Source organism: Rhinichthys klamathensis, unplaced genomic scaffold, assembly GCF_029890125.1.
Source record: "Rhinichthys klamathensis goyatoka isolate OS25496 unplaced genomic scaffold, OSU_Roscu_1.1 h1tg000088l_1, whole genome shotgun sequence".
Taxonomy (NCBI): Eukaryota; Metazoa; Chordata; class Actinopteri; order Cypriniformes; family Leuciscidae; genus Rhinichthys; species Rhinichthys klamathensis.
In genome coordinates, this window is record NW_026606628.1 from 469075 (window position 1) to 484746 (window position 15672).

The 15672-nt window shown below is 39.9% G+C and overlaps 1 protein-coding gene across 12 annotated transcripts in view; it reads right to left on the minus strand.

The window, feature by feature from the left end:
- Window positions 1–14460, minus strand: part of abi2a (abl-interactor 2a) — a 50241-nt gene extending 35781 nt beyond the window's left edge. For all 12 annotated transcript variants that reach the window (XM_056251698.1, XM_056251695.1, XM_056251689.1 and 9 more), the window contains exon 1: window positions 14306–14460. In XM_056251698.1, the coding sequence (XP_056107673.1) occupies window positions 14306–14422 (117 nt within the window). In that variant the 5' untranslated portion in view covers window positions 14423–14460. The remainder of the gene's footprint in view (window positions 1–14305) is intronic.
- Window positions 14461–15672: the final 1212 nt, after the last annotated feature.

Sequence of the window (15672 nt, forward strand, 5' to 3'; positions counted from 1 at the left end):
AAACACAGTCAGTTTTGAACCTAATTAGTTGAGAAAGATAACGCAAGATGTGTAACAGTATATTGTATCCGTGCATAAGCTCTTAAAGTGACAGCAGTCTAATATTCCTGCTGCTGTCTGTCATGTCAATCAAAGAACATAAGACAAAGAAAATCACTCTCTGCTCTTGACAGAATAACTTTTGTAACTTTAATTGTAAGCATTAATCTGTATTTAATTTTTACAATGAAGACTACCCAGTGTTATTTTACATTTGACTACTTTAATTTCTGTAGTATTTCTTACCTGAATATACTAGTGCATACCAATCTGAAAAACTTAAAGCTGTGTTTATTTCATATCTATTTATTCTATTGCATTTATTTGTACTGTTGTTTGAAATTAGTATATTTGTTCTTATTTTATTATGGTCTTTTTACTTGTTTTTTTATGAAAATAAAATTTTGCATTAAAGAAAAGTCGATTTTTGTTTGTATATGCTATCAATTGTAGTTCTTTGAAAGAAAATCTGAATCGGCAAAAATCGGTATCGACAGGTCACACTTGATTGATTTTGATGAATAGAAAGTTCAAAAGAACAGCACTTATTTGAAGATAGAAATTTACTCACCCCAAACTTTTGAAATTCAAATTACTACATAAAATACATTGAAAATGTAGTTAAAGGGATAGTTCACCCAAAAATGAAAATTGCAATTACTTACCCTAAAGTTGTTACAAATCTGTATAAGTTTATTTCTTCTGTTGATCACAAAAGAGAACACAAAAGATATTTTAAAGAATGTTGGTCACCAAACAGTTGACGGCAGTGGCACCCATTGACTTTCATAGTATTTTTTTCCCCATGCTATGGAAGTCAATTCTCAATTTATCCAGAATTGTGGCTCTAGCACATGCTGCTGTATAACAGGTCACGCATCAAACTAAAATATCTTATATTTCTCACTGTAAGATTGTGTAAAATCTTGCTCTATAAATAGTTTGAATTGACTTGACTGTGGACTCTTACAAACTCCCTCCACCCCCCTCTCTTTCTCTCCTTCTTACCATCTCTGTCAGTTTCTTTCTCTGTGTGTGTGTGTGTGTGTGTGTGTGTGTGTGTTGCTCTCTTAGCCAGTGTTTTGCCTGCCTGTTCCTGACACTCTGACCTAGTTGGTTGTCTGGTTTCTCTGGCCTGAGGAGAGGGCAGCACTGCACCATGAAGCTGGAGGACAATTCACAAAGAAACGCTTGCTTGCCTCTTTTACATCTCACTAAATTCATGAGAGGGGTGAGAGACAGAGTGTGGAGAAGGATAAGACAGTAAGGCCTGACTGCAGAGTCTGGATGCAAAAATCTCCTAATATGCTGCAATCACTCTCAGATGGTGAATTACTGCACAGTGAAATGTGAAACATGGGCCTCGCTGTCCTTTTTCCAAATGGCAACATACATCTGGTTCACACTCTAAATGTCTCCTTGCCATTAATGATGCAATCAAGATGACTAAGCACTAAAAAGCATGTCTAAGAAGCCATTTAAAAAAAATAAAAAAATAAACTTGGACAAACAAATTACTCTAGTATGTGATTATTACTGCTAAAACAATCCAGTGTGAATTATAATTTGCTCAGATAATTACTTAAATAACAACCAAAGTGAAGCATCATTACTTAAAAAAAAAAGAATAATTCAGACTTCGAAACACACAGCATGATACGGAGCCCCCCTAGTCCCACTTTGTCAAAAAGAATTATTATAACTATCTCGTGGCCTCAAGATAAGTAACTCGTGGCCTCAAGATAGTATCTCGTGGCCTCAAGATAGTAACTCGTGGCCTCAAGATATAGTATCTCGTGGCCTCGATATAGTAACTCGTGGCCTCAAGATATAGTATCTCGTGGCCTCGATATAGTAACTCGTGGCCTCAAGATATAGTATCTCGTGGCCTCGATATAGTAACTCGTGGCCTCAAGATATAGTATCTCGTGGCCTCGATATAGTAACTCGTGGCCTCAAGATATAGTATCTCGTGGCCTCAAGATAGTATCTCGTGGCCTCAAGATAGTATCTCGTGGCCTCAAGATAGTATCTCGTGGCCTCAAGATAGTAACTCGTGGCCTCAAGATATACACTCACCGGCCACTTTATTAGGTACCCCATGCTAGTAACGGGTTGGACCCCCTTTTGCCTTCAGAACTGCCTCAATTCTTCGTGGCATAGATTCAACAAGGTGCTGGAAGCATTCCTCAGGGAGTTTGGTCCATATTGACATGATGGCATCACACAGTTGCCGCAGATTTGTCGGCTGCACATCCATGATGCGAATCTCCCGTTCCACCACATCCCAAAGATGCTCTATTGGGTTGAGATCTGGTGACTGTGGAGGCCATTTTAGTACAGTGAACTCATTGTCATGTTCAAGAAACCAATTTGAAATGATTAGAGCTTTGTGACATGGTGGAAGTAGCCATCAGAGGATGGGTACATGGTGGCCATAAAGGGATGGACATGGTCAGAAACAATGCTCAGGTAGGCCGTGGCATTTAAACGATGCCCAATTGGCACTAAGGGGCCTAAAGTGTGCCAGGAAAACATCCCCCACACCATTACACCACCACCACCAGCCTGCACAGTGGTAACAAGGCATGATGGTTCCATGTTCTCATTCTGTTTACGCCAAATTCTGACTCTAACATCTGAATGTCTCAACAGAAATCGAGACTCATCAGACCAGGCAACATTTTTCCAGTCTTCAACTGTTCAATTTTGGTGAGCTCTTGCAAATTGTAGCCTCTTTTTCCTATTTGTAGTGGAGATGAGTGGTACCCGGTGGAGTCTTCTGCTGTTGTAGCCCATCCGCCTCAAGGTTGTGCGTGTTGTGGCTTCACAAATGCTTTGCTGCATACCTCGGTTGTAACGAGTGGTTATTTCAGTCACTGTTGCCCTTCTATCAGCTCGAACCAGTCTGGCCATTCTCCTCTGACCTCTGGCATCAACAAGGCATTTCCGCCCACAGAACTGCCGCTCACTGGATGTTTTTTCTTTTTCGGACCATTCTCTGTAAACCCTAGAGATGGTTGTGCGTGAAAATCCCAGTAGATTAGCAGTTTCTGAAATACTCAGACCAGCCCTTCTGGCACCAACAATCATGCCACGTTCAAAGTCACTCAAATCAACTTTCTTCCCCATACTGATGCTTGGTTTGAACTGCAGGAGATTGTCTTGACCATGTCTACATGCCTAAATGCACTGAGTTGCCGCCATGTGATTGGCTGCTTAGAAATTAAGTGTTAACGAGCAGTTGGACAGGTGTACCTAATAAAGTGGCCGGTGAGTGTAGTATCTCGTGGCCACGAGATACTATCTTGAGGCCACGAGATACTATCTTGAGGCCACGAGATACTATCTTGAGGCCACGAGATACTATCTTGAGGCCACGAGATACTATCGTAACTAGATAGTATCTCGTGGCCTCAAGAGAGTATCTAGTTACTATAGTATCTCGTGGCCTCAAAATAGTATCTCGTGGCCTCAAGATAGTATCTCGAGGATAGTATACTATCTTGAGGGCACGAGTTACTTATCTTGAGGCCACGAGATACTATCTTGAGGCCACGAGATACTATCTTGAGGCCACGAGATACTATCTAGTTACGATAGTATCTCGTGGCCTCAAGATAGTATCTCGTGGCCTCAAGATAGTATCTCGTGGCCTCAAGATAGTATCTCGAGGATAGTATACTATCTTGAGGGCACGAGTTACTTATCTTGAGGCCACGAGATACTATCTTGAGGCCACGAGATACTATCTTGAGGCCACGAGATACTATCGTAACTAGATAGTATCTCGTGGCCTCAAGATAGTATCTCGTGGCCTCAAGATAGTATCTCGTGGCCTCAAGATAGTATCTCGTGGCCTCAAGATAGTATCTCGTGGCCTCAAGATAGTATCTCGTGGCCTCAAGATAGTATCTCGTGGCCTCAAGATAGTATCTCGTGGCCTCAAGATAGTATCTCGTGGCCTCAAGATAGTATCTCGTGGCCTCAAGATAGTATCTCGTGGCCTCAAGATAGTATCTCGTGGCCTCAAGATAGTATCTCGTGGCCTCAAGATAGTATCTCGTGGCCTCAAGATAGTATCTCGTGGCCTCAAGATAGTATCTCGTGGCCTCAAGATAGTATCTCGTGGCCTCAAGATAGTATCTCGTGGCCTCAAGATAGTATCTAGTTACTATAGTATCTCGTGGCCTCAAGATAGTATCTCGTGGCCTCAAGATAGTATCTCGTGGCCTCAAGATAGTATCTAGTTACTATAGTATCTCGTGGCCTCAAGATAGTATCTCGTGGCCTCAAGATAGTATCTCGAGGATAGTATACTATCTTGAGGGCACGAGTTACTTATCTTGAGGCCACGAGATACTATCTTGAGGCCACAATACTATCTTGAGGCCACGAGATACTATCTTGAGGCCACGAGATACTATCGTAACTAGATAGTATCTCGTGGCCTCAAGATAGTATCTAGTTACTATAGTATCTCGTGGCCTCAAGATAGTATCTCGTGGCCTCAAGATAGTATCTCGAGGATAGTATACTATCTTGAGGGCACGAGTTACTTATCTTGAGGCCACGAGATACTAACTCGTGGCCTCACTTATCTTGAGGCCACGAGATAGTTATAATAAATTTTTTTGACAAAGTGGGACTAGGGGGGCTCCGTAGCATGAAGACATCACAGCCAAAAAAAATTGCCATGACAGGCTCAGGGTGTTTAGGGGCCCAAAATAAAGTCTTGTGTGAAAAAAGCCCTTTAATATTCAGTGCTTCTCAATATAGAGCTCAGATATATTGAGCAACACTGTGAACATTACAATGATTTTTTCGTACAATATATTGTAAGCATATGGGCCAGACTGGCCAATATTCAACATTTGTTTTAAATTGATGTGTCAATCTTAGAGGTTTAATTATTCGTGCGGCGTGCCCATTTCTTCTGTTTTTACATTTAAATGACCTTTGTAATCTAACACTAATATAAAGTTATTCTTTAAAAACATTAATAATACTGTTAAAAGTAATCTTTAGCTAACCTCAAAATTGAATACTAATACTATATAAATGTTGTTTACGCCTAAAATCAAATCTATTTTGTAGGAAAACACAAAACAGGAGTGATAGCAGAGACATGAAATCAGTAGTGATGCATTGAAATTTTGGCCCCTGAAAATATTTGGCCATTATATATAGAGGGCCGTCAAAATGACAATTGGTAGGTCTATTAGTAAAATCTGTTGACTTTAGCCACCTTTGTTGAATAGACCTTTCAGCTTGAATGCCGCGAAAAACATTTAGGAACATCAAAATGGCTGCTGTGTTCGTTATTACACCCAAGAACAGAACACCACAATCGCTTAGACGCCATTCTGCTCCAGCGTATCAACAATGACGGACTACGATGACAGCTCGCTCAGGGTTGGTCTGTGTTGAAACGCTGCTGTCAATCTTTAAAGATTCAAACGAAAACACTGGATAGATTTTTATCATTATATGATGGTTGTGTACAGGCACTGCACACACACATTTCAGTACAATCAACTTGAAAAAGTGCATGTACCATTATATGACCCCTTTAAATATTGTTCACAAATCTGTCTAAATTTGTATTAGTGAGCACTTCTCCTTTGCCGAGATAATCCATCCACCTCACAGGTGTGGCATATCAAGATGCTGATTAGACATGATTATTGCACAGGTGTGCCTTAGGCTGGCTACAATAAAAGGCCACTCTAAAATGTGCAGTTTTACTGCATTGGGGGCGTCCGGGGGTGAAGAGGAGAGGTGTTCTCTTCACGGATATATCCTGGTTTTCACTGTACAGGGTAGGGCTGTGCGATATGACGATATATATCGGATGGACGATATAAAAAGCCTATCGTTTCATATTATGCCATATCGTTTATATCGTGGTGTCGCAAAAAAACATTGTTTACGGCAAAAATTTGGATGACTGCAATCTTTCACGCCACCATGGGGATGCAGGCAGAAACGTGAATAACAGCATGAATGAAGGGGTGACAGAACCGGATGTTTCCGAGCAGGAGAAGAACCAGCCAGAACAAACCGAGGAGCTCGTTCCTAAACGAGGGGCTAGATGGTTTGGTTAACTTTCTATTTGTTGTATTGACCATTTTAGGGTGGTTTGGATAAATAAACGCCAGTCTCAAATAGAGGCCTGGTCTGTTTTTTAGTTTCGGTTTATATTAAATCTTCTTAAACCAGTTCTGTGGTGCAGATTGCGCGCATCTGGGCGGAGTTGTTAGCGCAAGCAGAGTTAGCGGAGGCCGGAGAGAGAAGGAGATCGTTTTACAGGGTATAGCCTTCATTCTTTCTTGTTGATGTGTTTCGGGCAACAAGTTCATAGGCTCGATGGATATTACCAGTAATGTATTGTTCAGCCCATGGCTGTCACATCGTTTCGTTTTTTTTTAATTCTGCCAATAATCTAAAAGCTATGGTTATATTAAATGTACAATTATCGTTATATACTGACTTCACCCTGTGCTGCAACATACATTTAGTTGTACATTCATTTACAGAAATCAGCTGGTTGAATTCAAATTGATGCTGTTATTATCGGATTTTCAGGTGATATTCCCAATTCATTCAGTTAACGGACGCTCTGAGGTAAAGTGTTCAGACTGCAGACTAAGCAACGATTGTATTTAATTGTACAGTACTATCATAACATAGTACAGACATGATCTTAATTCCATAATGTCCTTAAACATAACAATTTGCTGGCCATAAACTGACAGCGCGCGTCCGGTGTGTGTGCGATACCTCGAGTTGCTATAGACATGGCGCGCGCGCTTCTCGTCCGGTGAGCGACCCCCTTTAGACATAATAAAGTAGCCTAGGCTAATTCTTAGATTAACGGATTTGTTAAACACATTTATAAATAAAACGTAATCTTCGTTATCTCTAGGCCTACACTAAATGAAAGGCCTGTCTCATAGACGCCTGCCTCAAATACAAGCCGGTGCAGTTCGGCGATTTGGGAAAATAAAAGCCCGGGCTATTATTTGAAGTTTTACAGTATATCGTGATATATATCGTTATCGGGATATGAGATGACTTCTATCGTGATATGAGATTTTGGTCATATCGCCCAGCCCTAGTACAGGGCAGATGGCAGACAGCGTATATGGCGTCGTGTGGGTGAGCGGTTTGCTGATGTTAACGTTGTGGATCGAGTGGCCCATGGTGGCGGTGGGGTTATGGTATGGGCAGGCATATGTTAGTGCTGCACGATTAATCATATCGCAATCGTAATCGCAATGTCAAGCCTATGCGATTATATGACGCAAAATACTGCGATTTTATATGAAATAAACAAATTAGGGCTGTTAACGCAGCATCTGTTATTTTTTGTCATCCTTTAGTTTGGCTAGTGTTACATGATCCCGCTCTTATTCATGCGAATGCTTAAACCATTCAGCGAGACCATAAGTCAAAAGAGAGCGCGCTGCCTGTGAATGTCCTGACTGAAAGACGCGTGCCAGTATCATACGCATGCACAGACCGCGCGCCAGAATACAGTTCTCTTTCCGCTTGAAGTGAACGAACAACAACACACACAATTATGCCAAAATATAATTTGTCGAGTGTCTTCATAACATAAGAGCAGTCTTATGATGGTCGTAAAGAGTTGTGAGAGAATAAGGCGCGTGTGAGATCCGAGTCTCTGTCAGCAACTCTTAAAGGGCCAGCATCCAATAATGCTTTCTGTCAGTAAAGTTAATCAAAGAACAAAGGAAACAGAGAAAAACACTCACTGCTCTTGACCAAAGAACTTGTGTAGCTTTAAATAGGATTTTAGTCCATATAATTTATGCAGCGCAGACTGTTTGATAACTGTATTCAATTTCTGTATATGTCCTTCCTATTAGACAGGAAGAGCACAGGTAAATATTACATTTATTATGGGTTTATGTGAGGATTGTTTGAAGTTCACTTAAATTAAAATTAATTTTTATCCAGACATCAATGGCTTATTGATCATTATAGGTGTTATCAATCATTTAGTTGTTGTTGCTAGTTTGAGTTGAGAAATACACATTTCAGAATTATCACTAATCTGTGTGTGCATTTTGCTTTAGAACGAAGCAAGTTGACTCATGAAACCATTTGTTTATTATATCGCAATCGCATATCGCAATATTGACCTCAATAATCGCAATACGACATTTTCCCCAAATCGTGCAGCCCTAGCGTATGTTATGGACAACGAACACAGGTGCATTTTATTGATGGCATTTTGAATGCACAGAGATACTGTGACGAGATCCTGAGGCCCACTGTTGTGCCATTCATTTACGACAATCACCTCATGTTGCAGCATGATGATGCACGGCCCCATGTTGCAAGGATCTATATACAATTCCTGGAAGCTGAAAACATCCCAGTTCTTGCATGGCCAGGATACTCACCAGACATGTCACCCATTGAGCATGTTTGGGATGCTCTGGATCGGCGTATACGACAGTGTGTTCCAGGTCCTGCCAATATCCAGCAACTTCGCACAGCCATTGAAGAGGAGTCCCCCGGACCCCCAATACAGTAAAACTGCACATTTTAGAGAGGCCTTTTATTGAAGCCAGCCTAAGGCACACCTGTGCAATAATCATGTCTAATCAGCATCTTGATATGCCACACCTGTGAGGTGGATGGATTATCTCGGCAAAGGAGAAGTGCTCACTAATACAAATTTAGACAGATTTGTGAATAATATTTAAGAGAAATAGGCCTTTTGTGTACATAGAAAAAGTCTTAGATCTTTGAGTTCAGCTCATGAAAAATGGGGGCAAAAACAAAAGTGTTGCGTTTATAATTTTGTTCAGAGTACATAACATTGATATAGGTGATCACCCGGATTTAGACCAACCTATATTGTATTTATATAAAGCGTTCACAGGCAAATTTGCTTTGTATTTTCCCGGCGTCGAAATCAGGCACATATAAATGTCAGGACTTAGGAAACACGAATCCTGGCTACATTTCAATATCCATGGATCACTGGATCTTTGGTAAGTTGTAGGGAACACTATAGAGTCCAACCTTTAGTTCAAACTGATAATCTGTGTTTTCAGTTTCCCCTATTAAATCCAGTCATGCAGCAGCTCTTTTGCCACTCAGACCGGCTGAGGGGCGTGTTCTGGCGGAAAAGTGACGTCAATGCATATCCTCTTTAATGATCGGATGAATATTATCCCTTACATAACATATGGACTGATTTGATACACTCTGGCCCCCAACAGCGCACAGAGACATACACAAACAATACAAGGAGAAGAAAGTAAGCAGAGCAACAAGCAAATAATTGTTCTCCAGTAAGTAGTCTTAGAGTTTTCCCTCAAAGAAAAGAGTCCTGGTGCCAGGAGATGAAAGAAACCAACTGCCATCCTGTCCATAAAAGGAGAAGCATACTTCACGCAGACTCACACTGACATCGACTTGACAAACTTTTCTTTGGGATAATGTCCTGGTCAGAGTACAGAGTACAGCCAGTGCAGTTCAACAAACCCATTCTTTGAATAATAACAAATCAATCACACACACTCGGAGAAGATAAACCCAGGGGTTCATTACAGACAGTTTTAACTTGTCCGTCCCCTCTAGAATGAGCATGGGCTGATATTGAAGGGTGCTCCGATCAGGATATTTGGAGCCGATCACCGATTGTCGATCACAGGAGGAAGAATTTGCCAATACTGACACTGATCTATTTGAAGCCTTCTTTTTATCATGTAGAATTATTTATAGGCATGCTCCAATCAGGATTTTTGCAGACATTAATTCAGGGCCTGAATATTTTTTTTTTTTTAAATGGGGGAAATCCCCGCTTTAGGTGACTCTTGTGGGGTGGGGGTGGGGGGGGTGGGGGGCACTCCACTTTAAGACTGAATGCACGGATCCAATATAAATGTTACACATTCGTTTTCTTTTTTAACTGTTTACGTTTACTTAAGACAAAACTGAAAAAAGAGCATTTAAGACATTTAAACATTTAAGAAAAAATGTTTATGTGCATACTCAAAACGGCGATTTTGTTCATCTATGTGTATTTTGACCAATTAAGGGCAATTTATTGCAATTTGGTACTCGCAAGCTGTTTGTGAGGTGGCTTTATGTGTTCTCGCTTTGAATGTGCATGAGCGCACCATTTCTAGGGAAAGCAGTTTAAACACCGGCAAGACTTGATGCAACTAAATCATGTGCGACCAACTGAGAAAGTTGGTAGCACCAGTGCAACCAGTGGAAAAGTAGTCTGGAGCCGTGTGAGCGAGTAACCCAGTCTGCTTTGGAGCATAATTTTGGAAGCAACAGCAAGGGGCCTAGTTGACCTTTAAGCAGGTATTGGCTTCATTTGCCCTTGTCTTCATATACTGTGAAAGATTCAAGAATGCGGTGTTGAAGCACTGTGCTCTTTAGCCCAATGAATCAAAACCTAAATCTAAATGATTTTCTCCAAATAAATAAATATGTCATTCGCTAACCCTTCTCCTTCGGGGAATATAAAAAAAAAAACTGCTATTTTTCAAGCGCCTTCTCAACTTGGAAAAGAAACCCAAAGAAAAGTGTGTTACATTATCTCCATGGCTGCCATTAAAACAAACATTTTGAAAGGGCGTCCCCACCTTCCACGATTCCATTAGGATTCAGAGTGGACCACTGAGCCATCTCACATCACACAAACATGGATCCAATTAAAAATAGGACTCTTCGCAAGAGATAATCGAAACAAGCTGGAACAACCTGGAATGGATACGACACCCCACCACAAATAACTTAAATACATAAAAATTTGCCCACAGGCCTTTTATCTTTCTCTGATGATCCAAGTACTGAAACTTCACACTTCAGCCAACGGCTGATGTTCACAGACATGCAGGCCCAGAAACCTTCATTGAGGGAATGAAATCAAGTATATGATTTGTCTAATAAAGATAAGCAACTGATGTGATGTAGCCAAACAATCTGACATCCCTTTAATTAACAGAGCTAATAATCTCTACAAGCACGTAACCCTGACTCCTTTTTCACTCCTATCCTTCTCTCTCTAGCACTGGTACAAAACCTATGAGCTACCTAGGACAGCATTTTTTAGGCATCATGGGCTCGTTCCCAACGCAAACTATTCTGAAAGGTAAGAGAGTAACACTCGTTACAAAGACGTATGTTCAATGTTCAAGTTCAATTTCCATTTACTTCACTCTAAACTTTAAGTCATGGACATACTTTTCTAATATGACTACATGAAGATGGCATAAAATACGCTTTTGAAACCAAGGGGAAGATCAGACAAATAAAAAAAGTGACTTGTTGCCTGTTCTAATAGGCAGCATTAGGATCACACCAAACACGAAGGCTGTTACCGAAGGCAGCTAAATCATGTTGCTTTGTTTAGCCAAATTCAAAGACACCACTGCACAGGGACGACGTGCACAGGAATTTTGAGGGGCAGTTGCTCTGATAAATAAAAAAAATAAATAAATTATCTATATTGAATTGACAGATGGGGAAAAACTCGCTTCTAATAAAAACAAAACGCTTAGATTTCGGGAAAAAATAAAATCCTTTTTTAACCTTTTGGCTTCCCGTACATTCAGTTGTGCTTCTTGCTCGTATTCAGTTCTGATGGTACGTATGGTAACTGGGCAACTACACATGATTTGTAGTATGATTGCGTAAAGGGAACAGGAATTCCGGTAGGGAACAGAATCGACTGCTACACCGGTCGCGTGCAGCGCTGCAGCCACGTTAACAGAGTTTGCCCTTCCCCTACTGACTTTCACTTTCGGTGCCTGAATGGAAGTGAATGAGGCTTTGCGAATTTCTTTTTATCTAGGCATAAGTGAAATTCTGCATCCATTGTACGATTTATTTATTTATTTATTCCCCCCTCGGAAGGGCAACGTGAGTCGAGAAGGGCATATGGGCAGTTGCCCGGGCAACCTGAGCAACCTCCCTGTGCACATCCCTGCCACTGCATATCGTTTAAAAAGAAGCTCCAGAACGCACTTAGTGGAAAGCTTTTAACTTTCTATTCATCAAATGCAAATGTATCCCATTTTCCACTAAAATATTAAGCAGCACAAAAGTTTATTGAGCAGCAAATTAGAATGATTTCTGAAGGATCATTTCTGATGGCCTAATGATGCTGAAAATTCAGCTTTAGCATCACAGACATAAATTACATTTTAAGAGATTAAAACATTAAAAAATATTACACATCCCAAATTATAAACTGCAGAATAAATTGACTTTTACGTAATATCTATTCATATAGTTTTATGCTTTTTTTTAGAGGATCACATCATTAGCTTAGCAACATGCTAACAACAAACTACTGAAATCAGTTAGTAGTCTATTCTCAGTCTCAATCTCAAGTGTGTTTTGTTTGTGGACTGTGGACGCACGGAATTGCTCCAAATGGTCATTTATGACGTGGCATTTCAGTTAGGCTTATGAGTTCAGTTACTCATGTAGATGGTCACTGATCACTAATAACCATTTCAAGTCTATAATATCCAAAAGCATAGTTAGTTTATAAGATCAGAAAGTAAAATGGAAAATACAACAGAAGGTCCATTAAAACGGCCTTCAGGAACACAACCCTCGTTTCATTCACGTCTCTGTTCTAAAAGCCAAGAATCTAAATATTTAAAACTGGGCCTCGCTACTAAGAAAATATTGCCATGAACTGCTTAGTGATGTATCAGGAGAATCACAAAAAACTGCTTTAGGTTATCGAGCATAAGTGGCAAACAGCGAATGTATTGCAGATGAAGAAAAGATGAAACATTTTGAACACTAGACTAGCCCTTTAAATGCATCTTGAAGTCTTGTGATTTTACAATTCTTCTGTCCTATTTGAACAGTGAAAAATAAGCAAATCGATTTCCCTAAGCAAATAAACTGATTACATGCAATTTTATCAAGGTGTGTATGACCAAAATATTACACTCACACAAAGTAATTTATAAAAGAAGTAAAAAAGAATGCAGATCTAAACAACGACAATATTCATTTTATAAATTCTTCACTTCAGTGGCTAGATATGACATTTTCCCCTAATATTTTCAGGGTTACCTGGTCTCTATTTGAGAAAATATGATTTCCAGTGCACACAGACTAGCCAGTCTGCCGAGTGCACTGTTGTTACTCCTTTTTATTTATGTTTTTAACCATTTCTGACTTTGTGAAAAATACTATAATGATTACAGAATCGAGGTTGACATTAAGTATCTGTTTATTTTACAGGTTTATTTTTTTTAAGTTAACATTTTTTCATATTGATTGATTTTCAAATTACTTGTCTAATTTAGTAAATGTTATGTAAAATAAAATAAAAAATGCAGCATGTGTTTGTTATCTACAAGTTTTAAAGGAAATAGTGTGATATATAAGTCAGCTTTATATCAGCCATCGGTAACCCTGCTAAAATATCGGCCCCCCAAAAATAAATCCATAATGGTCGACGACGACCAAAACTGACCCTATGCAGCACTGTCCTAAAACATGACACTACGTCAATGACATCGTTACAGCAACATTTATGCAACGACCCAGATATGATAGTGTGCCCATAAATAATAAGAATCTCAAGAATTTATCATTAATTGTGTTCAAGCACAATTCAAATGCCTGAGGTAATTACTCATTGACGCTTACTTAACGCTGACTTTTTCTCTTTTTTTTTTTTTTTTTTTTTTTTTTTTAGAAATCAGAGTTAAAGAAACCTATGCCCTAAATCACATCAGTATGAAACCATCCAGTAACGTTAAGCATCTAGCAGTCTGTCAGATTCCTCCACCACTTGTTTGTCCTGACGCAATGATCAGGACTAGCATCAAGTGTCATCTAGCTGTCTATTAAGCTAAAATGTAGGTGACAAACTCCATTTGAGTTGTTTAGAACTGTAATTGTCAGCATGTTTTACTCGCGTAGAGACAGAACAAAGTTTTTCCAGTGCGTCAGATCATCATGTAACGTTAATCATTATTACCAACGCGCCGCAATCACTGCAAACCTGAGCGCATCTCTTGCAAAAGTAGCACTCGCTTGGTTTACAGCCTCAGCTACGAGTGCTATAAACTTTTACGGTATTTCTCAACCAGGAGAAGCCGCAGTCGCGTGTACGCATTTAGTAGTTGGTGCTCAGCTTCAACAGATGACCAACAGCCACCGCAGACACTTCAGCACACATCAACTCCAAAAACAGCGCGTATCAGCATTCCTTCGCAACGCTTCGCCCACTCACCTGTACGTAGTTACTTTCGCAGTATTCGGCGACTCTGTCGAGGTTGGTGAAACTGTCCAGTAACGCTCTGCGACCCGCTGGAATTTCCTCTTCCAGCAGCATCTGCAGCTCCGCCATCTTTACATCTCTCTCTCTCTCACTCACTGACTCCACGCGCGCGCCCGCCCGCACAGCTCAACTACTAGCGACAGGAAGTGCAGCGGCTTCACCTCCCGCTGAGTTTTGGGAAAAGCAGGGAAGCACGTTTCCGAATCCTACTATGGTAAAGAGTTTGTCCTAGTGATATTTATCCTAGTGATGTTGCGTTATTATATTATATTATATTATATTATGTTATCAGATCATATAATTTAATATATGGACAATAATTTTGATAGCTAAATTAACCTCTAAGACCCTCTAAGGATATGATATATGATATGATAATATAATATCATATTTAATATAATAGCATAGCATGTTCAATAACTATCTTATTTACATATAAATGTGAGAAAATATGGACATTTAAGAGTTTCACAATATTTACAATAGCTAAATTAACCAACGATCTGGCATGATATTATCAATGTTTTTTTTAATGTTATTCGTACATTTTTCAAAATGATATCTTTAATTTATTCATAAGCTGAACATAAATAACAAATCTGTATTACTAAGCATTTTTCTTTTATTTTTCTTGTTTTACTGTTTTTATTTAAATGGATAGATCACCCAATGTTCTGTTGAACACAAAATAAGATATTTTGGATTCAGGATTTCAGGAGGGGGGGTTAACTATCCCTTTAAATAATGCCAAATGCCAAACGTTTCTTGTTTAAAATGACTTATCACACATAATGAGAATACCTGTAAGAATGCATTACACTTCATCAACTGAATGAAATGTGCCTACACTCTTAAAAATAAAGGTTCTTTATTGGCATATATGATTCCATGAAGAATCTTTAACATACACGGACCTTTCCATTGCACTAAAAGGTTCTTTAGTGGAAAATATTCTTTATATTAACTTGTTCTTCACACACACACACATGGTTATTTTAAGAAGTGTTCACTGAAAGGTTCTTCGGGGAGCCTAAAATGGTTCTTCCCCAGATAGCAAAAAATATCGGCACGGCTTCTTTTTGCCGCCGGCCCCAAACTGTCGGCTATAGGTGCGCCCCGCTGGCGGAGAAGAAACGTTTGCCGCCGAATACGTCACTCCCATTTCTTGCGAGATGCCGCCGGCGAACAGCCGCCGGGCCGCCGACTTCATTCTCTCAGGCGGTTGCCGCCGTCTAAATGAACCGCGGCCGGCTGGCGGCAAGCCGCTTTGAAATCGACCAGCCATGTCATTGGCATGAGTGGAACTGACAGCATTTTAA